Raw genomic sequence first — 27,737 nt, 5'->3', positions numbered from 1 at the left:
GAACTTCCAAGCTTCAAGATACAAACAAAAGATTCATAAAAGCATCTAAATATATTATAATATAATATTTAACAATAAACACTGCCATTCAAAAGGCTGGTTGCAGTCATTTTTTTAAGAAATTGATACTTTTATACAGCAAAAACACAATAATTTGATCAAAAGTAACAGAAAAGACTATTATATTTATTTAAAAATATTTAAAAAATGGCTGCTGAAATTTCAGCTTTGAATTTTAAAACAGATTAAAACAGAAAACAGTTTTTTTTTTATTGTAATAATATTTCACAATATTACTGTTTTACTGTATTGTAATTAAAATTAATGCACCTTTATTGTGAGCATAAGAGACTTTTAAAAACATTTAAAAATCGGACTGGTTGTATAAAATTATATGGACTACTGTTTTTATACTTGTGTGGGATTTTTCTTTCATGTCAAGTGATAGTCTGCATTCATTATAATTTCAGAGAGTAACCAGTACAGTTATTTAAAATTTTGTTTTTGTGTGAAACATAAACAGGTTTGGAACTACATAAGGGTGTGAAAACATCAGAATGTAATTTTTGGATGAATTATCCCTTTAAGAAATTTGAATGATGCCTTTCATCTTTTCCCTTTCTCTTTTATCCCCTGTTCATTCTGATGTGTCTGCATTATATTTGTGTTTTCTCTGCATTCCCCTATCACCAAAAAACAACACAGTCAAATCCCTTCCCAGGCAAGAAACGAAAGCAAATGCGGACCAGATTAACTACCAAATAAATCCAAACTTTGGGCTTTGAAACATTTTTGGGGATTAACAAAGCACCATTGGTGTTTATTTTTCAATGGAAAGAGTGACTAACGAATTAGCAGTTTTATTTTGTTACACTTCTGGACCACAGTATTTTGCTACTTAAATAACTCAGTAAACATTCAGCAGAACTGGGTCAGAGATACGCAAAAGAAGCACGCCTGCAGACTCCCAGACAAACTCCCTAAACGTTTCTGAAGTGCATTGTGAGGGAGTCACTTCACTGCTGCATAGGAAGTAGATGCAGTGAAGCCACCCTGAGAACAGGAAGTTCTCTGAGTTCAAGCCAATAATACGTTCTGGGGTTGCATTGGGAGGTGTGTGTTTAATAGCAGTTTTGTGTATCTGTTTAAATGTGTGTGTGTTGTAGAAGAGAGAACAGTGTCATTTCACACTTAGCTGAACTTTTGGCGTCCCGCAGTGCCAGTAGTACTACCCTTGATCTGTGGAGTGATGGTGAGCATAGCAGGCCATCAGAGACCAATGAGGCAAACACCACAGGGACTTCCATGTTCCTCTGTATTGTATGTCTCTGAGCTCAGATCTGACCATGTGTTTTAGAAGTGTTGGAGCAAAACTATCTTTCAGTAGTTCAGCTCTTTTCAAAATAACATTTTGTTATTTCTAACCAGTAGCAATGTGTAGCTTTGTAAAAACTGATCTGTTTCATTGAATTGGTTTGTTCAAATAATTCATGTAAGCAAACTGCTTCTAAATTGATTCACCAGTTCATTTAAATTCTTGCACAGAATTGTCTACACCTCATTTTATAAATATTTAGTTAAATTCTTCTAGTTATTGCTTTGTTTTTTATTAATTAGAGTGTTTAGAGTTGTATTTGGTGTATATTATTAAGTGAATCTGAACCCTATTTTAATGTCATTGGTGAACTGAAATCAAAAGGTTTAATTTACTGGGATGAATAAAAATATGCTTAAAAATATAGGCCGGATTTACTAAACAGAGCAAATTAGCATAAGAGCGCAATTCCATAAAAGCGCAGATGAGAGGGGACAATTTTCCATGTGATTTACTGACAATGTGCACACTTAAGAACACCAGTAGTTTGATGAGCGAAAATGTAAATTGCATTGCATGATTGATTTTAATGTACTTTCCTCCCTTAAATTTTGTGTCTGAAATGGAAATTACAACAAATGCATATTCAATAAGGTCAGGCGCAAAAATAAGTCTTTAGTAAATCCTGACAAAAGACAAAAATGCCAAAAGACTCTTTGCGCTGGCGTATGCTGTTAGTAAATCTGTCCGCAAGTGTTTTAGAAGTGTTTTTTGATTTTGGCAAATTTACCATTTATTTTTAAATATACGTGAGATACTTTACCTTATTTATTTATTCATTTATGTTTATTTAATCTTGAGTCTCCACTAGTGGTCTCACTTCCCCATAGGCACCTCACCGTAGGCACTACAATTCCCACAAAGCCTTGTCCCTTCATCACAGTAATTGCACTCCTGTTAATTGCACTCAGGTGTCTTCACTCGATAGTCATTACCCTGCCTATATTAACCGGTCTTTTCTGTTTGTCTTTATGGAGTCCTTTCTTTCCGTCTTCCGAGTTCCTCGTCTTCCGAGTTCCTGTTCCCGTTCCTTCCCTGTTTGTTATTTGTTGGATGGATTTATGGTTTTGACCCCTGCTTGTTGATTTCTCTTTGGATTACCCATTAAAACCCATACTGCGATTGGATCTCTCGTCTCCTGTGTTTCACTGGGTCTCCGATCGTAACAATTATTTCTATTTAATTGTGTTTGTCTATTTATAAAAATGTTACATGTTAAGTAACATGAGTTAAGTTGTTTTTATCTTTGTATTTATTTGTAACTTTTTATTTATTTTTTGTTTAATAATTATTTTATCTATTTATTACAGTTTTAAAGAGTGCCTTCTTAAATAGTTTCAAAATTTATATATATTTTTTTAAATTTTATATTATGTTTATTTATTTTTATCTATTTATTTATACTTATTATTTACTTATTTTCTCTATTTATTTAGCTATTTATTAAATATTATAAAAAAAAGCTTATATTTTATAAATTGAATAGCTTTAATTGACTTAGTTTTTTGTTAGCACTGTAAAAAGTTTAATTCATCCAGTAAAAAAATGGGTAATGATTCACATCTATATTTTTTAACTTGAGCAAATGAAAAATAAAGAACTTGTTAAAAAATATAGATGTGAATCATTACCCTAAACAACCTTTTTCAACTCGCGGCCCACACAACCAAACATATATGTTTGCGCGGCCCACTGCAAAGAAATTTTTTTGGGTTAATAACTTAGTACTCAGAAGCTAGATTGTTAACTGTAGGCCTTTTTATTGAATGAACTAGGGCTGTGCTATATGGACAAAAAAAAAAAAACCTCGCAATTTCTTTGATCAATTTTGCTATTTCGATTTTAATCACAATTTTGACGCACACATATATGCTTTACAGTCATAAATGCATTCAGGATGAATTTGAAACATATTTCCAAAAGAAAACCAATTAGAGCTTTATCAAAAAGTTGTAACGTCTCTAGAACAGACATTAGTCAAAATAATCACTATTCTAAAAGGTGTAACAACATTTATAGACTTATGGCAAAAAAATAAATAAAATATAAATATATACAGTATGTGTGTGCGGTGCAGAAGCAGCAGAGAGAGCGCATTATTGTAATGCGAAAGCACATTAAAATAATGCACGAGCGCGAATCTCTCCGCTCGCACGCAGATTTCCTTTTGCTCTGTCACAAAACCAGACGTGATTGCTCAGATACACGCTGCTCTCACCCGGTGAGAGTGTGCGCACTTAAAACGTGTCTCCTCTCACTTAAACTGCGTCCTGTGCACTCACAACTCTCTCTATGCTCATGTGCTCATGTCAGCGAGCTCGAATAGTGGAAGCATAGTTACAGTTTAATATTTATTTTTTGTTATTTAATTATATGAAATATATTATTATTTATTTTATTAGTAATTGGCGGCACACCTGCAATACCACCGCGGCCCACAGGTTGAAAACCACTGCCCTAAATTATTTCAATTGAATGAATCATACATTTTTTGTTTTTTTTCAGTGTAACTTTAAGTGTTTAACTGCTTTAAATTGTTGAGCTTGTAGCTTGAGTTTGAGCTAATCTTCAGTTTCCAGGTAGCTTTGTTGACTCTGTGTGCTACTTTGTTTGTGTATGGCATGTGTGTTGATGGAGCTTTTTATCTTACCGAGTGGAAATGTTAGCATTTTTGCATGAATATCTTGACATTCCCATAACTGTCTCTGCTTTTTATCACTTAGCAGATACGCTAGACTGATTGTTTGGCTATGTCTCCCTGTAACTGTCTTTAACAGGTGCTGAAGGGCAGCAAAAAGCTCTCCATGTCAGTGCGTTCTGTGGGACGGATCCCGGGGGGTTATGTCACAAATCATGTCTACACCTGGGTGGATCCACAGGGGCGCAGTGTGTCCCCACCCCCTGACCTGCTGGCGGAGCATCGCAGTGCAACCCTGCGCAGGTCCAACAGTCAGGGCCGCAGCCATATGCAGCTGTTGCAGGACGGTGATGAGAAGAAGGTGAAAGTTTACATCTAAATTTGTATACTTGAATTAAATGCTAGCAGCTAGTTTAATGTGTTTACTGTACATGATGCATATGTAAAAGTGATATGACCAAATTCCATTTCGATACTCAGTTGGTGGGATGGTTTTGCTCACCAAAGCTGCATGTATTTGATTACAAATAGACTAAAACAATGATATTACGGCCCTATGATTTTCACAATCCGGAATTGCGAAATCCACTCATTAAAAAAAAAAAAAATTTCTGTATAACACAGAATGTCACGTAATTTGACAAATTTTAGATTAATAGATCAAAAGTAGGTCTGTATACTTCAAATCATGGCATGGACTAGTGTCTGTGAATATTAAGCGGCAAAATATAATTTAAATATGAATCCCTCATGTTTTCAGTTCTTTATGAATGAATGATACAGACGCACGGTTTTGTTTCCTACACTTACTGAATTGTGTATGACACTCATGGTGATTTCAAAATTTATGAAAAAAAATTATTTAATAATTAAAAAAGGTGGTCTAGAAAAGAAATAAATACATAAATAAAAAAAAATAAATAAAAAAAACGAATTTGGGAAAAAAATAAAACATTTCATAGGACTCTATAATATTGTGAAATACATAACAATTTGACATAACAATTGATGGAAAAGCAAAACTTTAAGCATTTTTACTCCAGTCTTCAGTGTTTAATATGCTTATTTGCTGCTTGAGAAATGTTTTTCATTATTACTTACTAATTTGTGTCTGTGTGTGTAAACCAAATTTATTTGAAAGTGAAGTGAAAGTGAAAGTGAAAGTGACATTCAGCCAAGTATGGTAACCCATACTCAGAATTTGTGCTCTGCATTTAACCCATCCGAAATGCACACACACAGAGCAGTGAACACACACACACTGTGAGCACACACCCGGAGCAGTGGGCAGCCATTTATGCTGCGGCGCCCGGGGAGCAGTTGGGGGTTCGATGCCTTGCTCAAGGGCACCTAAGTCATGGTATTGAAGGTGGAGAGAGAACTGTACATGCACTCCCCCCACCCACAATTCCTGCCGGCCCGAGACTCAAACTCACAACCTTTCGATTGGGAGTCCGACTCTCTAACCATTAGGCCACGACTTCCCCCCGGAAATGGACATCTTTTGTAACAAATTTCTGGCCCCAAACTTGTTGATAGTAGTGTATTTTTATTTGAACGAATCAGACAGATTTTTCAGATATTGCCATCTTTGTGGGGAGATTTTGTCCCCATAAAATAGGGTTTACCTGAACCACACACACTCACTCAATCTTACAAAATAATGGTTATCATCTTAGATAAATCACTTTTAGTATAAAAATAATTCAGTGCAGAGTTTTCCTAAAATAGTTTCTTCATAAAGCATGTTCATAAAGCAGTTTTGTCCCTAGAATATAATGAAAAAACAGATGAATAAACCGCCATTCGCTCCAAGTGGAAGACAACTACAGTAAACTGAAGATAGAGAACTTCTGATAATTTGCATGTCCAAGAGTCTTTAAACACTCAATGTTAAAGCTGCGTTGTTTACAGCTCACCAGCTTCAATAAATGGATGTGGTGTTAAGTGCTCCTGTATACCGCAGGTTGAGTGTGGAAATGAGTTCCCACTGGTGCGTAAGAGAAGTGCCAATGAAGAATTTACCTTGCCTTTCATGAAAACTGTCTGTGCTATTATTTCCTTAAATCAAAGCTCTTTATCTTATCTGTGCCAGCTGATGACAACCTTAGTGATGTCGAAGTGCCAATGGACTGTTGCCCTTTTCTATAAGTCATAATTTATCCGCTGTCACACACGCACATCTCTGGGCTAAACTATCTGTGATCATCTCCGCTAGCTAATGGGCAATAGCACTTTATAAGCCTGATTTGGTTTACTTATATATTATACTTAGGATATTTTCTGTTACTTCTGATAAGCTTTTTGTGCTCATTTCATTCGATTAGATATAAAAAAAAAAACTGTAGCGATGTGTGTGTGAATTAGTGTGTGTGTTTGATTTGCATTTTACAGAAGTCTTTCTGGTAAACATACACAATGTGTACTCGACTGATAAACTCTTGACGTCGATGCATTTCCATTTAGAACAATACCGTCTATTAGGAGCAAATCCAAACCGGTGGATTAGTGTTTTGGGCTAGGTGTCTTTTATCAGCAAATTATTGAATATGTATGAAACATTAAGAAGCAGCAAATACAAGAGTCTGTTCCACAGTTACACAGTCTCCATCAGACCTGAACAAGTCTAAGACATCTGCAGTTGTACGCAGGTGCTCTGTTATGAATTTTAAACAATATGAATTAAATATAAAAATCAGTGAAGGGTGAGGAAAAAAAATGTGTTTTGTTTGCATGTCATTATTTGCCTAAGGAACTGTGAGTGCACACTGTTAGTTGGACAAATTAAGCGATCAATCACTGTACATTGTCCATTTTGCCTCCTTTTAAATGTGAGAACTTTTTTCTGTCCGCTTCCCAAATAGCACTCTTCCTTATCTCTCTATTTTTTGTATTCTGTGCCAGAGGTCTGTGTGTGTAAAGCAGCCTGTGTGTAGTATTTGGACGCTTAAGCCACACTTCAGAATGTCTGAATGTAATGCATTTAAAAAAAAAATAAATAGAGAACAAGTGCTTGTTTTTAAATTATATAAAAAAAGATACACTACTGTTTTTAATTCATAAGTCTGTGTTCACTTAAGCTGCATTTATTTGATTAAATATGCAGTAAAGCTATAATATTGTGAAATATTATTACAGTTTAAAATAACTGGTTTCTAGACCAATTCAGTGTTTGCAAAGTGATGACGTTTTTAATCTGGTGGTAGAAAATGATGGTTTTTAAGTAGCATTCTATGGAGCCATGGAATAAAAGGTCAATTTCATTTTATATTTCAAAATTCTGAATTAGTCTCACAATCCTAATAAGGAAAAACAACTCGTCATTCTCTTTGATGATAGTATTCTAAAAAACACATTTGCATTCCGATGATATCTGAATATTTTTTTAAACGTCATTAATTCCTGCCATGACAAAACTGAAATATTAGCAGTGATAACTTCAGTCTTCTGTGTTGCATGAGCCATTCTAATTGATATGAGCGCTCAGGAAACAGTTCTATTAGTATCAATGTTGAAAACAATTAGTTTGACACTACGCAACTTATTTTAACGGAAACTGTGCTACACTTTTTCTGTCTGCTCCTCGGATTTGCCCTAGCACTATTACCCCTCCGTAATTTCTTCTGTTCTCACCTGTGTGCCAGAATTTGTTAAATGTGGTTATAGGGGGAGAGTTTTATGAGCTGTTCACTCAGGTGTAAATCTGCCAAGGCCATTGGAGAGTACACGCTCTTTCTCAGGCCCCGCAGCCGCTGGAAGCAAGCGCACTAGCGCAGCACGACGACTTCATCAGTACTGCACAGCGCAGCAGAAATCTGCCTCGGTCCGCCCTGATTTACTACCCTCTTGTTCAGTCTCACAACGTGGGGAAGCAATTTGCAGGGTAATTCTAACGAATTCCTCGGTTCCGAAACTAAAGTTGCGTAAAAAGCTCATTTGAAAGCCGAAGTCTGTTTAGCCCCTAGCACGCTTCGAAAGAAGAATCAAAAATAAATATAAGAAGCCATTCATGAGAGAGACATTTATAAATGTGTGGCATTATGAACAGTGACACACACAAAACAGAGTATGGCCCTACGCCACCTTGACCTTTCAGGGATGGCTAGTGCTAACCTTTAAGCAGCGTGCTAGTGGGTGACAGATGCTTTAGGTGGGTGCTGTTTTTGGATGAGACTGCGCACTGCCACATTGATCTCCCAGAGTGCTCTGGTGACCCCGTCTGATTGGCTCTGTGGGGATTCTATGATGCATTCTAATCACAGCGCTATTGTTGCTTTTGTGTGCTGCGCATTGAAGAGGTCATGGGAGTCACATGAGTCCTTCTGCTGGTTCAGCAGAACTGTCGTTCGCTAAGGCGCATAGGTAGTTAGAGTCGAGAATTATAGTTGTAAGGCACAGTAATGGCTGCTCTATATTTGAGAGATGAACAACACGTTGTGGTTGGGAAGTATTTTAATTTCCTTGTCGCTGTAATGTCAGCACTACATTCCAGTGTGTTTGTGTGTGTAGAGCAGTCTGTGTGAAGTATTTGGATGCTTAAGCCACTCTTTAAAATGTCTGATTGCTAATGCATGATACAAGATACACTACTGTTAAAAAGTTCATAAGTCTCTTATGCACGCCAAGGCTGCGTTTATTTGATCCAAAATACGTACAGTAAAAACTGTTTTAAAATTGTTAAAAATTTAAAATAACTGATTTCTGTTTTAATCTAGATTGATTTGCAACTAAAGAGACATATTTTTTATTTTTAATGTAAAAAAAAAACATTGTGTTGCTTGATATTTTTGTTGAATCCATGATACATTTTTTTTTTAAATCTTTGGAATATAAAGGAAATGACACCTTTTAGTGCTTTAGTCCTTGCTAAATAATAGTGTTAACCTCTTAAACCTCTCTAAAAACAAAACGTAGTCACCCCTGACTTGAAATGCATTTTTAAATGTGTAACTTGTGTATTTGATTTAGCTGTTAATCAGACAATCTCTTCCTCTTCGCAGGTAAATTTGGTTCTGGATGACGGCCGTTCTCTGGGTCTCATGATCCGCGGAGGGGCTGAATACTCTCTGGGTATCTACATCACAGGTGTGGACAGAGGCTCTGCAGCAGAGTGTGGAGGAATAAAGGTACAGTTTATACCTGTTTTATCCACATCCTTTCATTTGATCTATTTTTATTGCTTTTTGCTTCACTTGTCTTATCGTGTTCTCTAACTGTCCAAATATTTCACACTCCTTAGTCTGTATTTCTCTCTCATTTCTTACGTTAATTGTTCCACAGCTCTTTGACATGTTGATTTAAATTTTCTCTTTCCAGATATTTAAAGGTTTTCTTTGTTGCATTCAGTCTTTTGTATCAGGTTTTGCCTATACTGTGAGCAGCAGCCAGTGTTTTTTGAGGAAAACAGCTCAACAGACTTCATAATGTCTTCATGAAAATGCAAAAATGTTGGTTGGGTGAGGTTAAGGCTTAGAATATCTAATAATCATTATCTCAGTGTAAAAACAAAAGAAGTCAATGCAAAGTCTCCACCAAAATAAACTGTTCTTTGCCCACTGTCTAACAGGCATCCCATAAATCTGCTGATTTGTTGACTGATAAAACATGTTTGTATATTCTGTCCAAAGAGTCCGGGTGGTTTTACCTCTGCCCCCGCTTTGATTTTAGCGCTTCCCTCAAGTGTGTTTGTGCATGAAAGAAAGAGAAAGAAATATTGGAGTCCACTGTGAAGTGCCTGTGATTTTTCCTCTAGCTATTCTTCTGTTGAATAATATGCCCAGACATCCTGCTTTTATTCCATTGTTAGTTTTTTCACCACATTTTTAGGTGAATATCATTATTATGTGGTGTCAGGGAAAGTTTTAAGCTCTTTTCAAGCTGGCAGTTCGCTTTGTGCTCAGCCTTTTGGTTCATGGTGGGATTGAGAGGAGATGGCAGTTTAAAAGGAGGGTGATCCAGATACACTCGTGGAGAGAGATAGCATTGGAGAGAGTGCTGGATGTTTTATCTTCAGGCCATATGTCTGTTTGGAAGAGAGATGTGAGATGGATTTCTGGGCAGCGGTTTGGCAGGAAGCTGTGTTTACAGTGCCTCATAGCTGCTGTGGGAATCCATAAAAATGCATTTATCATGGCACATATGCCATATGAAATATAACATATACTGTACATTAACCTTTAGAAGTTTGGGGTCAGTATTTTATTTTGAAAGAAATTTAATTATTTTATGTGTTTTACACATTTTGGTCAACTGCAGCAGATAAGACATTTACAAAAATCCAACTTCTTTCGGAAACATTAAAAACTGTCCCCAAACTTAAAAAAAAAACAATCTTTTTTTATTTCTTTCTTTGAAAGTATCTCTAGACAGCTAATTATTAGTATATTTTTTGTCTTTTTGTAGCTTGACTGTCATGGTTGCTATGAGCTGTCCTTGTAAAATGAGCAAGTAAGCCTCAATGTGTGTGAGCCACCACTCCAGAGTGAAAAAATAGCTTTCATCCAAATACCCCGGCACTCAGAGTGATTGTGTTATTATAGTGTTAGCAGCAGGTGAACCCCTGACCCACACCCCAATATAGACACACAAGCAGAAAAACACAAATGCACAGATCAATGAACCCAGGTGGATGAAACATCTATTTCCTAACAGATCCCTTGAGATGGATTTAAGGCCAAGGGGTCTGTAGAGAGGTTTCCTTCAATAGGTGCAGCCCCATATATACTAACCTGTGTGAAAAGAGGCACAAATTGGTATTGGCAACAAATCGCTTTTTGCTCAAAGCAGAAGTGATCCATCTTGGAATTACCAGACTTCATAAATATTAATGCTGTGTTTCGTTCAATTGAGAAAGCTGGAGACTTTCAAATCTGAGACTTTCAAATCGGAAATCACAAAGTGTATGCCGGTATGTGGCGTAGAGATAGATTTTGATGTTAAAATGTTTTGTTATGCAGGGTTTAAAGGGATAATTCACCCAAAAATTAAAACTCTGTCATTTATTACTCACCCTCATGTCGTTAAAAACCCGTAAGAACTTCGTTCATCTTCAGAACACAAATTTAGATATGTTTGATGAAATCTGAGAGCTTTCTGACTAGGGTTGTGCAATTAATCGCATTCGATTGTCATGCGCATCCCGTCAGTAAAGCTGGTCCGGTGATTAGTAGTCATCACCTGCTTTCAGATTGAGCGGCATTCATGACACAGAGCTGTAGTTCACTTACAATTAGGCAATATCACATTTATAATCTTAGATTAATCGCATTAGATGCAAAATGTGCAGTGTTGGTGGGCCTCCAGGGACGAGGTTGGGAACCACTGATTTACGCGACCTTAAAAATTGTTGCACATCTGTATCAATTTCCTTCAGTCGTTTACACAAAAGAAGATATTTTTAAGAATATTGGTAACCAAACAGCTAACCCTAACCATTGACTTCCATAGTATGGGAAAAACACTGTAGAAGTCAATGACCACTGTCAGCTGTTTGGTTATCAACATTCTTCAAAATATCTTCTTTTGCATTCAACAGAAGAAAGAAACTGGCACAGGTTTGGAACAAGTGGAGGGTGAGTAAATGATGATATTTTTTGGTGAACTATCCCTTTAAAGTAGAGACACCCTATGTTTTACAAAACATAGTTGTGCACAGCAGCATTTAACATAATATTTTACAATTTAAAGATATAAAATGAATAATTTGCATGGCTAATATAAACTTATTCACTGAAATGAATCAAACACCCTTATGTACAGTATGAGAACAGTCTAGGAGCGTATGTTTGATTATTGCTTCAGCTCACTTGACTGTAAAGCTGGGTTTACAATACAGTCTGACATTACCAGTCATATATTTTGAGATACCCATTCTAATTGAAAGAAGTAGCTTGTTACATTTTGAAAAGAGCAACTGAAAAATGTCCAAACATGCATTCATTTTTTTCTTCTGTGGAACGCAAAATAAGACTTTGTGAAAAAATGACTTTGAATACGGTACAGTATATGTCAGTGGGGTCCAATGTTGTTTGGGCTCCAACTCTCTTCAGAATATCTTTTCTTTCTTATTCCACGCTGCCACAGAGGAATGTGCTTATCACACTCAGGACAGTCGTGATGGATGAATTTAGTCCTATCTCTGAAATGATTATGACCGCAGTAGCACTTTATTCCTCAGGCAACACCAGCACTTGTTTGCAAACAATATCTGTTGTCTTATCTCACTCACTCCCTGCCTTTATCTTTATCTCCAACCCTGGGGTTTAGGAGGTTGAAACGGAGATGTAAAATGTTAGAGGTCTTCGTGGCGAATGCAGCTCGTAGAGTTTTAATTGGATGGAATAAGGTGCTTGCACACTGAGCAGTCTCTCAGCTTCAGTGTTAAAGAGCACAAAATCCCTACTGACCCCTGAAGAGCTGGAGTTAATCAGTGTGCATTCACTCAAGCCTCAGCCTCTGTTTCTGTTTTCGTCTTCCTCTTATCTTGGACGTGCTTTTCTGGAGTGTTATTCTTTTATTTTGTATGCATATGTCTTACTGTCTCTGCTTGCTTTATTGCAGTCTCACTTTGGTCTTCTCCTCTATAACTGTACTAAATGTATAATGAGCAATACAATTAAGGCACTTCTTGGCTGTAGGATGGTAAGACACTTACTGGGAGTGGTGTTGCTGTTTGTAACGGTCAAATTACTAAAACCCATAAAAGTATAAAGGCTTTTTAGGGCTTCATTCACTGAGTTTTTAGTGAAACTCAGCTGCTCCATTAGCTGATATTGTCAGCCTGAGGCTGAAGGTTCAGACACAGTTACTTTGAGGTCTTTTTGATTCAGTAAATTGGACCCGCTAAACTTTCTATCTCTGCCTGTTTATCTCTCTCTCTCATAGGTATTTATTTTATTTATGTATTTTTATAAGTTTATTTTAGTTTATTTTTAGAAGAAGAAATACATTATTTCCGACTAAATTTTATTATTTTATTTTTTACTTTGTATTTTATTTCATTTTCAAAAGAAGAAATCCACCATTCCCTTCCTGATAAGTTGCATATATTTAGACTGTAAATTTTTATTTTATTATTTTTTTTTTTTTCAAAAGAAGAAATCCACCATTCCTGTCCTAAGCTGCATTTTTAAACTGTACATTTTATTTTATTTTATTTTTATTTGAAGTTAGAATTTTATTTTAGCTGATCTTTAAGTGAAAATCATGGTATTGCCGTCAGATTCCTTGAAAATAATTACAAAACCTTAGAGAGTCTTATAAAGTAGTGCTTTCTTGTACTTGCAAATGACTCACAGAATTGCTTGAATGTCTGTGATCTGCAGTCAGATGTCCCTTCACCTTTGCACAACGTGCTTTCCACCCTCTATTAATATTTTATAGCTCATACTTTTTAAAGCTGTCATGATTCTTATCAGTCATATTGAGTGCCGGTTCCCTCTCTATTCAGCTGTCCACCCTGCGTCACTTAAGCCAATTCACTTTGGTCCTTGAAGAGTTGAGAAGAAAGTCATTTGCTGTGGAAACTTTTGCTCAGGGGAACCGTACACTTTCACTGTGATATTTAGGGACATGATCTTTTCCTACCTTTACTAAGCACATAGCCATATCCACAGACAGATACCCATAGGCAGTCTTTCAGAGGAGGAGGCTGTTCACAGAAGAAGTGTCTGGACTCTGGGAGGGTCTGTCTGTATTGCTGCTCCTGTCACTGTGAGTTAGTAATACTCAAACTTTAAGTACTCTTGGTGTAGCCATAAGTCTTAAACAGCCATTAAGTACAATGATGAATGAATGAACGGATGGGGTAAGCACCACTTTGTCCGTATTCAGAGCATGACCGTTCATTAGAGAATGGCAGGAAGAAAGACGGAGAGTAAGAAGGACAGAAACAATGATTAAAGCCAGTATAAAAGAATAAAAAGACAAAAAGGTCAAATCTCTTATCCCAGTGAGTATACTGAATACTACAAGAAAAAAAATGTTTTGATAACTTTATGTGAAATAATAAAATAAAACTAATTATAATAGAAAAAAAATTTGTACTGTGGTTGAAAAACTCTCCACGTCTATCTAAAGCAATTTAAAGTTCTTTTAAAATAACAGACTTAAATGCAAGACAGCAACCTTGCAGGTGAAAAAGTGAGTGTGTAAAGATAGAAATTTATAGTCTTGTATTTGGCTTATAGCTGCAACCTCTAAACTACTTTGCTAAATGAAGAACGAGTGATGCACTATGCTCTGACGTAGAGCAGATGTTATTCCTCTCACAGACCTGGATTTGTAACAAAGCATGATTGCTGTGTGCATTAGCCATGGTTTCTGATTGCTGTCCGGATATTGGAGCCATTTGGGAAAAACAAGCAGCCAAGCCCATTTCTCATCTGTCTTCTCTTCCATCATTTTCTTTCTCCTTCATCAGGAAAGAGAGAAATGTCAGGGATGCCGTGGTCGGGGCGGGCGCTTTTCCAAATGCCAAGCATTTTCCTCATTCACTCTCAAGGGCCTTTGCACTGACAGCAGTGATATCTCTGGAGGCCTCCCAGTCTGTGCTGTTGGCTTCTTGTCGACTGCTCAACTTCTTAGTCGACTGCCTCTACTCTCATTGGTAGTCGCAGCATCACGGCCATTGCTCATTTGCATTAAATTGTCTCTCATGTTGTTAAAAATCGACGTTGCTTGTTGAAAACAAATGACTGCCGGTTACTTCACAGCTACAAAAAGCTGTCGTTCCTTCACTGACAGGGAGTGCAAAATACAGTTAAAGGGAAAAAATGATGGAGTGAGGTGAAAGAAGAGAGAGAGAGAGAGAGAGAGGGAGGCTGAACTGCAACGTTAACATGAGGATTATTCTTCTTGATCCTGTCATGATTATACTCCTCACATGATTCCAAGTCATGAGAGGTCAGGACAGATTACAGGTTTTTTTTTTTTTTTTAGGTTTGTTTGTTTGTTGCCAAACTTTGCTTTTTAGATGCTAAGTCTAAATCAGACAACTGGGATTACATCTCGATTACAGTTCTTGATCATGCAATAACTTTAGTTGTTATTTTAGTATATTTTTCATTAAATTTTTTTTTTTTTAGGTGGTTTTACTAGTTTTATAAGTTACTATGTATATATAGCTATATATTTCTTTTTATTAGCTTTTTTTTTTTTTTTACTCTTTATTTTATTTTTATTTGTGATTTATTTGTGTGTTTTTTTTTTTAGGGATTTAGTAGTTTTAGTACTTCAACTTATTTATTTGTGTTAGTTGGCCAGCCAGCATTTCTATGTTTTCTCTCACTTTTTTCCCCCTGATATGTTTATATTTATATTTAATTTAATTTCATCTTTATTTCAATTACTGGCAAGATTTTTTAATAGTTTTAATTTTAGGTTTAGTTACAAACAATGGTCCATAGTACTTGTGCAGGTGTACTTATGTACTTGTGTACTTATTTCAGGTCTTCTAAAGTAAAGTTTAAATATGTGCAATTCATATGGACCACTTTTATGATGCTATTTTTGCCATTTTATAGCCATTTATAGCACTGCTTTGTTTGGTTTTTAAAAAAGCACCATGGACATTTTTTAATTGTTTTTTATTTATTTTTTTACTTTTTTATAGCCATTTATAGTATATATATATATATATATATATATATATATATGCATTGAAATTTTTTTAGAATTCTTGTTTTGACCTTTGCAGAAAAAAGTTTTATAGCCATTTACATTTAAGTAGCTTGGACATTTTTGAGAATTTCTCTTTTTGACTGTTTTGAAGTCATATAGGTTTAGAACGACTTACATTTTTTTGGTGATCTATTCCTTTAATATCCTTTTCAAGAGTTTCTCTCTCACATGCCTCAGTGGTTTGATGTGTTTCCTGTAATAAGTGTATCTGGTGTCTCACAGCGTTTGAACACTCTGGAGTGATAAACTGAAAAGAAATGCCGGAAGATAAACCTGAGCTAATGATTGGCTGTTTCGCTAGGGAAAGCAAGAGCTTGTATCTGCCGCATCGATTTCAAACACCTCTCTTGTGTTCTTTGGGAAAACAAAGCTGTATTGCGTCTAAATTGATCAACACCACAATTTATTAATATCATGATTACTGCAAAGCCTCTTTAATTAACCTCCAGTGTCTTTGGGCGGGCAGAGGGGCAGGCGGCTATTGATCAATAAAGAAAGCTGGGATGAAACTGAGAGATAGTGATGAAAACAGAACAAGAGCAAGATAAAGAGAAATGGAGCTAGTTTGCTTTTGTGACGAGTTAATCCCAGAGTAAGAGCTTCAAAATAGAAATATTTTACTCCGAGCCGGACTGACAAAAGAAGAAACAATGATTGAGATAAATGAGTGACAAGCAGAAGGAGCATGGGGAAAAGATAAAGAGCAGATCAACGAGTGGGAGGATGAATGGATGAGATGAGGAGACTTGTCAGAACCATCCAGAAGAAATGTACCCTGTTTGTAGCTCTAAAGCTACAGCATGTCTCTTTTTTTGGCATCTCTTCAGTTTCTCATCCAATACTGAGAAATAAAGCGATTGATTTAAGACATATTACATTTACAGTAAAAGCAGGACTACATGCTTTGCCATTTAATCTGGATTTTTTAAGTAGCATGTGGTGGACTGAAATAAGGCAAAATGTTCTTTCTTTTTTTTTTTTTTTTGTCATCCAGCGTTATTATAGAGGTTGCAGGTTAAAGGCAAGGAAAACCATGCAGTAGATGTATTTAAATTTAATGTAATTTGAGAGGGAAAAAAAGTAATTAATGTGTTTGTTTGTTTATTTGACATGAAAATATTTGGCTACTCTGTATTTTAGGAAGGGGCCTTTGCAAAGACCATGATGTTTGGGGTCCTTGGGGGGGGGGGGGTATCCAGGGCTAGTGATGTCATCTCATAACCCGCGGGTCGGGTTGGGGTGGGTAAAGAAATTGCCACTTTATTGGCAGAGCGGGTCATTAACAAAAAAAAAAATTCATGTATGTTGCGTGCAATTCCCTATAGCCTATATAAATATTTGGAATATATGTTTATATTTTAATAGGCTCTTTGATAAGGTTACAATACTGTCTACGTAGCAACTGAACTTGCATGATGTCCCCGATGCGCTGGTCGTCTCAGTCTGGAAAAACATTTGAAAATTTAGGCTATATGTGCCATTATGAACCTACTGGGGTTTTCATGTATCATTATCACATTATTATAACTGAAATGTAAGTATTAATGAGATTAGTGGGAAAATGCCCTCTATATGTAAAAAAAAAAAAAAAAAAAAAAAAAAAAAGAAAAAACTTCCCTTTGATAAAATATAAAAAACATGCAGATTTATGTCACAGCTGATAGAAAACTTATGAGAATATCGCTTTCGGAATAAACCATATTTGCAAAATAATATTCTATCAAATAATATTTTAGCTTTATTTCAGTCAATGAAAATACATTTTTATAATAGTTTTAAATAACAAGAACAAAAAAAAATGGAATTTGGAAAAACATTAGAAAATTTAGGCTATATGTGACATTCAGAATCAGCTATTATTTTGGAGGAGGCATATTTTGTGCAAGTACATAGCATAGTGTATTTTACTTGTGCTCTTTTTAAATTCTATTTATAAAGTGGGCATGAATATTTAAAATGTGTTTGTCTATGGGTGCGTTCCTTTCAGTAAGTCATCATAATTTTGACTTTTTTTTCTGCTGTTCCACAAATTTAACCTGACCACAACACTCTACCATGGTCGACTTCTGGATGTCCAGACTGCCCCATCTCCGGCCTCATCACAACCCCCCTTTACCTCCTGCCCTGCTCTGCCACCGCCAGCCCACCCACCTTCTCCTCTCTCTGCTCCATCATCTCCACAGGTCGGCGATCAGATCCTGGAGGTTAATGGCCGGAGTTTCCTCAGCATCCCACACGATGAGGCCGTACGAGTGCTGAAGTCTTCACACCACCTGATGATGACGGTGAAGGACGTCGGGCGACTGCCGCATGCCCGCACTGTAGTGGGCGAGACAAAGTGGATCACAAGCTCACAGATTACAGACAGCTCGGCCAGCAGCAGTGACACGGGGTGAGTGATGCGGTGATGGGAATGTGAGGAAACAAGGAAAGTTAGAGAGATAAAGGAGTCATGTCCATAGATGGGAAAGCTAGTAACTGGTTTCCTTCCTGTATGAATCAGTGTTTCTGAATATATATATATATATATATATATATATATATATAATCAGCCAAGAGGCTGAAAAATGTTGCAATCGATTAGCAAAACAACTGATTAAAAAACTACACTATTAATCCACACCTCTCCAGTCCATCAATTAACATCTAGTGTACTTTGCACCACTTTGGCGTTTTATCTTTAAACTAAACTTCTGGCCAAAATAGTCCATAATCCGTAATAATGCTTTTTCCAGTGAAAAAGTCAATATTTGTTGGTCTCCCACATCAAAATCCACCAACATATTTATTAACAACTGGTTTTGCTTGTAGAAAGTGTTTCTCTCCTGATTCAGATGAGATGAATATTTTGGATTTTTTTTTTTTTTTTGCCAGAAGTAACGGTTTGGAGTTAGAAATGCCTTTATGATGGATATGTTTATTACAAACATGCAGCTTTTCACTTCACAAGATGTTAATTGCTGGACAGGTTTACTTGTGGATTAATGTGATGGTTTTATCACCTTTTTGGTCTCTCATTCTAACGGCACCCATTCACTGCAGAGGATTCTTTAGTGAGCAAACAGTGTAATGCTACATTTTTTCAAACTTTTTCAGATGAAGAAACAAACTACTCTACTTCTTGGATGACCTACATATGAATATATTTTCAACAAATTTTCATTTTTGAGTGAACTGGTGCAGTACAAAAAAAAAAAAAAAATTGTATATCCAAGGTCACCAACTAGATTAACCAGATCTTGCCAATGTCATTTACTGAGTTTTGTTGGTGCCCAAATCTAGCAGGAATGAAGTAATGAAACCATCAGTACCGTACATGTTTTTAGTAAACATTTGCCTATTATACATTTCTAAAATTCTAGCACCTTCTATTGCACATATAAGCACATATAAGCAATATTAATGTTTCACCTAAAATAAATAGTTTGCTGATTTGTTAATTTGTTCTTAAATACAGCCCAAGTCATGCCTTGGTGCTGCGACTTAAGGTTCTTGTTTAATAAAATCAAAATGTTCTGTACAGTTCAGACGCAGTAATTTAATTAGGACTGAGGTGAAGCTTCCAGGCTTAGTTTAATTTACTGTTATAAGAGCAGATTATATAATAGCTGCGTTTTAATTATTTAATTCTGAATATCAGATTCTTTCCAAACCCCTGGGCCGCTCGCACTTGGAGGACTGTAAATTAAGGAGTCATGTTCATGGGATTATTCCAGACACTGCTGGTCTTTGGAGAATATGAACCTGTGAGTGTGTGCACTATGAATCTGTGAGTGTGTGCAATATAAACCTGTGAGTGTGTGCAATATGAACCTGTGAGCACACTAACGAATCATAAAGCAGCTCAGGTGTGTCTTGTGGCAGTTCTCTGGACCTTGTCTTTAATGGAGGTTAGCTGATGAGGTGAGCCAGGGGCTCTGCTGTCATGCCAGGGGGAAAATGCAAGGTGGCATTTTATAAAAAAAAAAAGAAAAGCTGATTATCAAGATCAAGCTCAAGTCAAAGCCAAGGACAGAACTGGTAGAGGGAAGTGTTTGTACCTATCATTAATACTGACCAGTTTGACAATTTGATAAATAGCTGTTCTTGATATGACTGCAAAACCGTTGCGGAGTAATACAAGAGACGTGAAGCACAGCTATGTTGGAAAACTATTGTCACAATCTTCAGTTATACAGTTTAGTGATCATTATACAAATGGTTTTGACCAGAGAATGCAGCGATTGGCCAATCAGCTGTGATAATGTAATCTGATGTAATATATAGGAATATATGAGAATTAAACTCCACCTTTCAAAAGTCATGGTGTCACACCGTAATCAGCTAATTAACTCAAAACACCTGCAAAGGTTTCCTGAGCCTTTAAATGGTCTCTCAGTCTGGGTCACTAGGCTACACAATCATGGGGAAGACTGCTGATCTGACAGATGTCCAGAAGACCCTAATTGACACCCTCCACAAGGAGAGTAAGCCACAAAAGTTCATTGCTAAAGTACTGTACACACTGTACCTGTACTCACCGAGGCTGCATTTATTTGAAAATGTACAGTAAAAACAAATTTAAATGACTCTTGCAAACATGCAATTTATTCAGCAGCCATTACTCCAGTCTTTAGAGTCACTAAATCTTACAGAAATCATTCTAATATGCTTATTTGGTGCTCAAGAAACTTTTTTTTAAATTATTGTCAATGTTTAAAATAGATGTGCTGCTTAATATTTTTGTGGAAACTGTCATACATTTCTGTGATTTAATAGAACATTCAAAAGAACAGCATTATAGAACAGCAAATAGAAATGTTTAAACGTTTTATTGCCAATGTACTGTTTTTAATTATTAAAATGCCTGTAATGCTTCTTCTTGAATATCATTTATTTATTTACTTCTAAAAAATATTTTTTTCTTAAATGTGTAAAAATATTAAATGGGATTGTATTTTATCAAAACATTGGCAGTCCAAAGCGATAGATCATAATTTCCCCTTAGACCTAAGGAAAGCAGCTAGACCTGATCAAATGCCTATATCTAGAACCAAAAACTAGATCACTTTCATACATGGCAGTGTGTCAGTGTCTCTGTATGATTCTGTGTCTATTTGTGGATGTTTGAGGAGATTGTAGAGCATGTATATGGTATTGATTTCTCCATGTTTACCTCTCTCTCATAGTCTCTCTCTGGACCAGGGAGCATCAGCATCAACAAAGGTGAGTACCATGTTTCTATATTTGAGCAAAATGTTCTTCACAGTTTGGTTTCAGCAGCGTTAAAAGAGTGAGTAAGATAGTTAAGGTGATCTTTGAAGAGCGCTCTGCAAATGCTGGTGAGCTCTAGACCATTTAGGATAGTTGTACCCTATTTATTGTCATTATAGAGGTGCTAACAAGAACTTATAATGGTGTTTTGCACTATGCGGTACATTTATCTTAATTAGAGCTGTCAGATGATTCCAAATTAAATTTAAATGTAAACAAATTCATGTTACATTTACATTTAGTCATTTAGCAGATGCTTTTATCCAAAGCGACTTACAAATGAGGACAACAGAAGCAATAAAAATCAACAAAAGAGCAAATTATGTGCAAGTGCTATAACAAGTCTCAGTTAGCTAAATGCAGTACAGTACATGTAGCAAGGTTGTTGTTTTTTTATTATATAAGGAAAATATAGAAATAGAGATTATATAGAAAAAGAATGGCGCAATCTAGGTTAGAGGGACAAATAAAGATGGAAGATATGTGTTTTTAGCTGATTCTTGATGGCCAAGGACTAAGTTGGGGAGGTCATTCCACCAGGAGGGAACATTTAATGTAAAAGTCTGTGAAAATGATTTTGTGACTCTTTGGGATGGCACAATCAAGCGACGTTCACTTGCAGAATGCAAGCTTCTAGAGGGCACATAAGTCTGAAGTAATTAATTTATGTAAAGGGGTGCTTTGCCAGTGGTGGTTTTGTAGGCAAACTTTAATATCTTGAATTTTATACGAGCAGCTATTCAGTGCATATTGCTGCACGTTCTTGATTTAATTGTAAAGGTTTGATAGAACTGGCTGGAAGATCTGCAATGAGAGCATTGCAATAGCCCAGCCTGGACAGAGCAATGTTAATGCATTATATTAATAATTAAACATTTTAATAATAAAATACTCAATTGAAGTGTATTTAAATGACTTAAACTCATTTGCTGAACCTCTAAATGAAGATAATTAGTTACAGTACATACATTAACTATAGACATTACAAAAAGTGTCTTTTTGTTCACTCATCCCAAATCTCTTTGTAAGTGCCAGAGCTTGACTGGAACATACTTCTGAAAGTATTGTATACTTCTTGAACACTTCTTTACAAAGATATATTCTTTTTTTTAAGAGTTCAAAAGCTACAGAATATAAGGAATGCAGCCTAATCAAATGCCTCCAGGATCTTTTTTGCAGGTCTATTTATGTTCAAAGAGCCTCTCTTTAGTCCTTCATAGTGAGGATATTTTGTTGTTATGCAAATGAGCCATAGTGAGTGATTAAGCTGCATAATAGATCAGACTCATGTATTTGCATTGCTTTGATAACCTAAAGAACATGAACTAAAGAACTTACCTTAGCCAGAGTAATCGCAAGAGAAAAGGAGTCAGAATCACAGGTCATTTCATATTTGGTCACATATCATTATTGGTTGATATGGGAACAGGGCGATTGTGGCTCTGACTCTGGGCAGGCAATCACACACCTGTTCCTGTACTGTGGCTAGAAAAAAAGAGGACGTTTGTGGACATAATGAGTAGAACAGAAAGACGTAGGAAGGACAAGAGATGGAAGAGAATGGGATGAAAGAGGAAGGTGGTATCGCTGTAAATTATCGTCTTGGTCTGGGTAAAGAGAGTGTCAGGTAGATGCTGCCAAGAGGCTTTGATCCCCTGGGCATATGGTATCCAAGGTGATCTGTATTCAGACTGGTTTCCGCAAAAGAAACATGCACTTAACATTCTTACCATCACTGTCTGTGTGTGTGTGTGTGTGTTCTGGTGTAAAGCCATATTGTAATATATGAGAGAACAGGAAGTAATAGAAGGGTCGATCGCTAATGCTGTACCTTTTGAACTGCGACTTTTAGAAAATGAATATGCTTATGCAATATAAAAATGTATTTCTATAATAGCATATACCACACTTTCAGACATGTTTTGATCAAGATCGGGTACTTAAACTTATTATTAACTTGATTAATGTTAGTCATTGGCAATTACAGATTGAGAATGTTACAGTACTTTGACATTTAACCATCTTTTTAAAATTATATTATACTGATTTCTAGATTTGTTTTTTTTCTGTTGCTTTTAAATCAGAAATGATATTACTTTCAGGGGCACAAAGTCAATAGTGAACTGTTTTTGTTAGTAAAGGGCTAAAAAAAAGGATTTCTAAAAAGAAGTAAATTGGGGACACATAAATTGTTTATCAATTAAAACAATATTCTTAATAAAACCTGTTTTGTTTAAAACCTTCTCCTGGGGAAAGGAAAAAATTAAGGAACACCTGGAATAGATTTTAGTAAATTTCCTGTTTAATTAGAGCAGCATCTGGCGGCACAGCAAAAAATATTAGTGAATTTATTTACAATTATCACTTTTTGATAAGTGGAAACAAACTAATAGAATTTTCATTCACAAAAATTGGGAGTGTAATGTTTATGAAATATATTTAAAGAATAGCTGACCCAAAAGAGCTAAGCTGAGTTGAAGCTTACTGACTTTTCTGCTTAACAATACTAATATTGAATTAATGCAGAAAGTACATTGTAAGATAAAATATTCAAAACATATTCAATAATACGACACCAAATAATAATAAAATATACATATGCGCACACACACACACACACACACACATACAAATACATCAATCAATACATACCAAAAAATTGAGATTTAATTTTTATAAAATAAGAATTATCATCAATAACTCAACCTCAGGGCATTCCAAAACCTATATGATTTTATTTGTTCTATGGAAAATAAAAGGTGAGATTTGAGAAATGTTTTAAAATTTTGGTATTTGAAATAATAGCAACCAAAACGAGAAATGAAGACACAACTTGCATTTCTGCGTGAACTATCCCTTCGAGATGTTATATATTATGTTATATGTTATAGAAATATGTTAGAGACACGAAAATTGCCTTCATAACAGGAATAACTCTTGTTAAACATGAAAAAATGTGGATAGAAGAGAGTACAAGAATAGAAGACATAAAAAGACAGGATGGGATAAGACCGAGGCGGTGAGATTGTGAAGAGGAATAAAAACAGCAAGGTGACCCACCCGATGATCAGGGTTTTACAAGGTCCTCCTCTCTAAGCCGAGGTTTATGCACAAAACAATGGATTCCAATAAAGCCTGGGCAGTGCATGAGCTCTAACATATTACGACGGGGCTGATTATTGCATACAGTGGGAATGACAGGCTAAAGGACACGGTTAGATGAAGTGTCTGGGCTCATGTCTGTGGGCTATGAGCTTTTGCAGTACTCACTTTGTATTCCAAAGACTCGCAGCTCTACGATGCTTCAGAGGACATTGATAAGTTACATACATCAGTTTGTGTGAGAGAGGCACAGTCAGTCATAAATCACTCCTGATATGTAGACATAAGTGTGTAATTGTATTTACGTTATGCAATTCCTATGAAATAACAGTTCATATTTTAATCATCACAGTAGCTGCAGTAAAAATTCATGTCGCAAACAAACATGCATTGCTTAACAGAAGCAATACTTTTATATAACATATTACAAATGTATAATACAAATACTTTTAGTCTTTCAGTTCCCTTACAAGATTTTCCAGCGTTTGCCTGCAGAACGATCCAGGCGTATAAATTGATAATCACATAAATGCTTCATTATGTTTTCATCAGTATACATTTGAAGCTGCCCGCAGACAATTAATAATTGGAAAAGTAATTGTGCGATGCTCAGTGAGCGGTGCTTTGATTAATTGTAGGTCAGGTAGGAGCAAGTTAAACTTGAAAATGATGATGTTTTGGTTTGTTATTACTTTTCAGAAACATTCTAAACTGTATCACACATTCAACAGACAGAAACCAGTTTACATCTGTAGCATTTACTGCAGCTGAAACTCATTTCTGATTCAGATATTTGAGAGTGGGTTCACGTCTGGTTGTATTTTACGCTTTCTGCCTAGTTTAACACTCGCAGTGCTCACAAAATACGAAAACAGAGTTACATAATGTAGGGTCACAACTGGGATCTGTCCCAGTCACATAAGAGAACTTCTGCAATATTACAATTACTCTGCCTCAGAAGTTTCCTGTAGTTGTGGGAAGGTTTTTGCTTATTTGCAGGCCAGAATTCCTCGCTGTGTGACCTTGTCGAGTCTTCGCTGAGTAAGGCACTTTTTTCCACTGCCTAGATCCTAAGCGAGGCTCGCGTTGTATGACACCAACCCCCTCTGTGCCAACTCATTGCAGCTTAAACCCATTTCAGCTGCCCTCATTTGAAGCTAAGCGAATTCTCCCAATTGACATTGCCCTTTTAAGACCAGAACTACGGTGGCCCTCAGGGGTCTAGCACAATGGCATTAGCACAGTAAACAAAGCACAATAAAACATAAAAATATTGAACATTTCTGAAAATGTGACTGGAGGTTCCCCTGACAAACCCTAATACACTTAAAGGTGAAAGGCGACATATAATTTATACACTACTGTTTTTTGTTAGTTTTCTTTTTTGAACTTCTGCTGACACATGGTTTGACAAGCTGTTTTTTTAATGTTTGGTTTGGTCTGTATACAAGAAAGCTTGCTTATCTGTGAGAGCGTATCTCCAGTGTGCCTTTAGGACATCTATTGACTGCTCGGCTCTGCCACAGTTCTAAAGAGAGGTGTAAAAATCTATCATCTCTTTGGGAGAGACGTTTTTGCTGAGTGGCCTTATGTTTTAGCAGTTAGAGCTAATGTGACAGCAGGAGTGAGATTAATTTGTTTTCACATCATTTTGATGGAACAGAATGACTTCAAAAGTCATGTTTTCATCTATCTATCTATCTATCTATCTATCTATCTATCTATCTATCTATCTATCTATCTATTGTTATATCAGTTTATTCATCCATCCATCTCAGATTGTTTTTTGGTTGTGTTGATTAATTTATATTATTATATTATTTTTTATAATATTCAGTCCCACTTCAGGATGAACTACTCTGTGCTTTCCTGACCTTCACTTTGCTGAACGTCTTCCAAGGACAAGCCTTCTTTCAGTCCAGAAGCATATCCCCTATAGGGCATCTTATTTCATTATTTTTACATTTGCATTCTATTTTATTTGAGAGAAAATTCCTTTCCACTCTTTTTAGACGTGAGTTATCTCAAGTTTCTTTTAGATAAAGCTCAATCTAGGGATAAATTGTCTCATTCAAGCCCTATTCAAATTCACTGGGGTGTGATGTGTGGGAACACGGCTGGAGTCTCACAACGTGGTTCGGGCGGACAAAACACTTTTTTTTGTTCTGATTGTGCTGTCCTAAAGTTATGATATTGATCAGCAATTATGTGTTCCTGTGATTAAAAGAGGCTGCCAGTCGAGTGATGTCATAATGGGTAACCATAAAGGTTGTAACGCTACAGATGGCGCATGATCGATCCCATCTTGGCCGCTATCATTCTAAAGGAATTATATAACCTCACATTTTTCTTGCTAGTTTATTGATCATCTTTTGTTGGAGAGATTCTGCTCGAGCTTTGCTTTTTGTAATAGAGCAGTGGAGCTGATATCCCAGAGTGCTGTGAAGGGCAGGGCTTTTGAACCTCTCAACATCAAACTAGACAGAGACACTTGTGTTCTCATCTGAAGAAGTCTTATAGCTACTATATATATAGTACAGTTCAAAGGTTTGGAGGTCAGTAAGAAGAAATACTTTTATGTAGCAAGGATGCATTAGGTTTATCAAAAGTGACTGTAAGAATTTACACTGTTACCACACGTTTATTTCAAATAAACTGTTCTTTTGAACTTTCTATTTATCAAGGAATTCAGCAAAAATGTAATAAGTTTCCACAAAATTATGAAGAAGTTTTCAGCATTGAAGCACTGGAGTAATGGCTGCTAAAAATTCAGATATAAATTATATAGTCTCAAACAGAAAACAGTTCTTTTAAATTGTAATAATATTTCACAATATTACTTTTTGATTAAATAAATGTGGCCTTGATAAGCATTCTTTTAAAAACATATAGAAATCCTACCATTTCTAAATAGTGTAAATTTATTAAAAAAGTCTTTTCTGACCCAAACTTTATATATCTGTGTGTGTGTGTGTGTATGTGAGTATATATATATATATATATATATATATATATATATATATGTATATATATATATATATATGTATATATATTTGTATTTGTGTGTGTATATATATATGTATGTGTGTGTGTGTGTGTGTGTGTGTGTGTGTGTGTGTGTGTATATATATTAATATATATATATGTGTGTGTGTGTATATATATGTATGTGTATGTGTGTGTATATATATATATATATATATATTTATAGATATATATATATAGATATATATATATATATATATATATATATATATATATATATATATATATATATATATATATATATATATGTGTATGTGTGTGTGACTATATATACATCATATTAATATATGTATAATGAATCTCAGCTACAGTGGTTGGCCTCAGCAATGTTTCAGAAACGGTTCGTTCTCTGGGTGAGGATGAATTTCAGTTCAACAGCACAGCTACTTCATGAGTTTCTAACTAAGGGAATTTATGTGAAATCACTGGGTTTTCAGAAGATAAAGGGGAAATAAAGTAAATGGATGACATAAATTATAGTCTATGGACTCTGGCCCTGGTGAGATTAATGTATTAGGCATTTATTTTTTGTTTTTTTCTGAACTTACACAAATTGTATTACATTCAATAATTTCCCAGGTATTTGTTCACTGTGCCAGTTTTGTTCTTAATTGTGTTCTTTTAGTCTCTAGCTTGGGTTTGCAA

At 35.7% G+C, this 27,737-nt stretch overlaps 1 protein-coding gene across 2 annotated transcripts in view; it reads left to right on the top strand.

The window, feature by feature from the left end:
* Positions 1-27,737, top strand: part of whrna (whirlin a) — an 85,505-nt gene that overhangs the window by 42,387 nt on the left and 15,381 nt on the right. For both annotated transcript variants that reach the window (XM_059526100.1, XM_059526101.1), the window contains exons 3-6: positions 4,153-4,374; positions 9,014-9,139; positions 17,876-18,084; positions 20,861-20,897. In XM_059526100.1, coding sequence (XP_059382083.1) covers positions 4,153-4,374; positions 9,014-9,139; positions 17,876-18,084; positions 20,861-20,897 — 594 coding nt within the window. The remainder of the gene's footprint in view (positions 1-4,152; positions 4,375-9,013; positions 9,140-17,875; positions 18,085-20,860; positions 20,898-27,737) is intronic.

The sequence above is a fragment of the Carassius carassius genome, chromosome 36 (assembly GCF_963082965.1).
Source record: "Carassius carassius chromosome 36, fCarCar2.1, whole genome shotgun sequence".
NCBI classification, from domain to species: Eukaryota; Metazoa; Chordata; class Actinopteri; order Cypriniformes; family Cyprinidae; genus Carassius; species Carassius carassius.
This window is presented reverse-complemented; position numbering and strand designations above follow the sequence as displayed.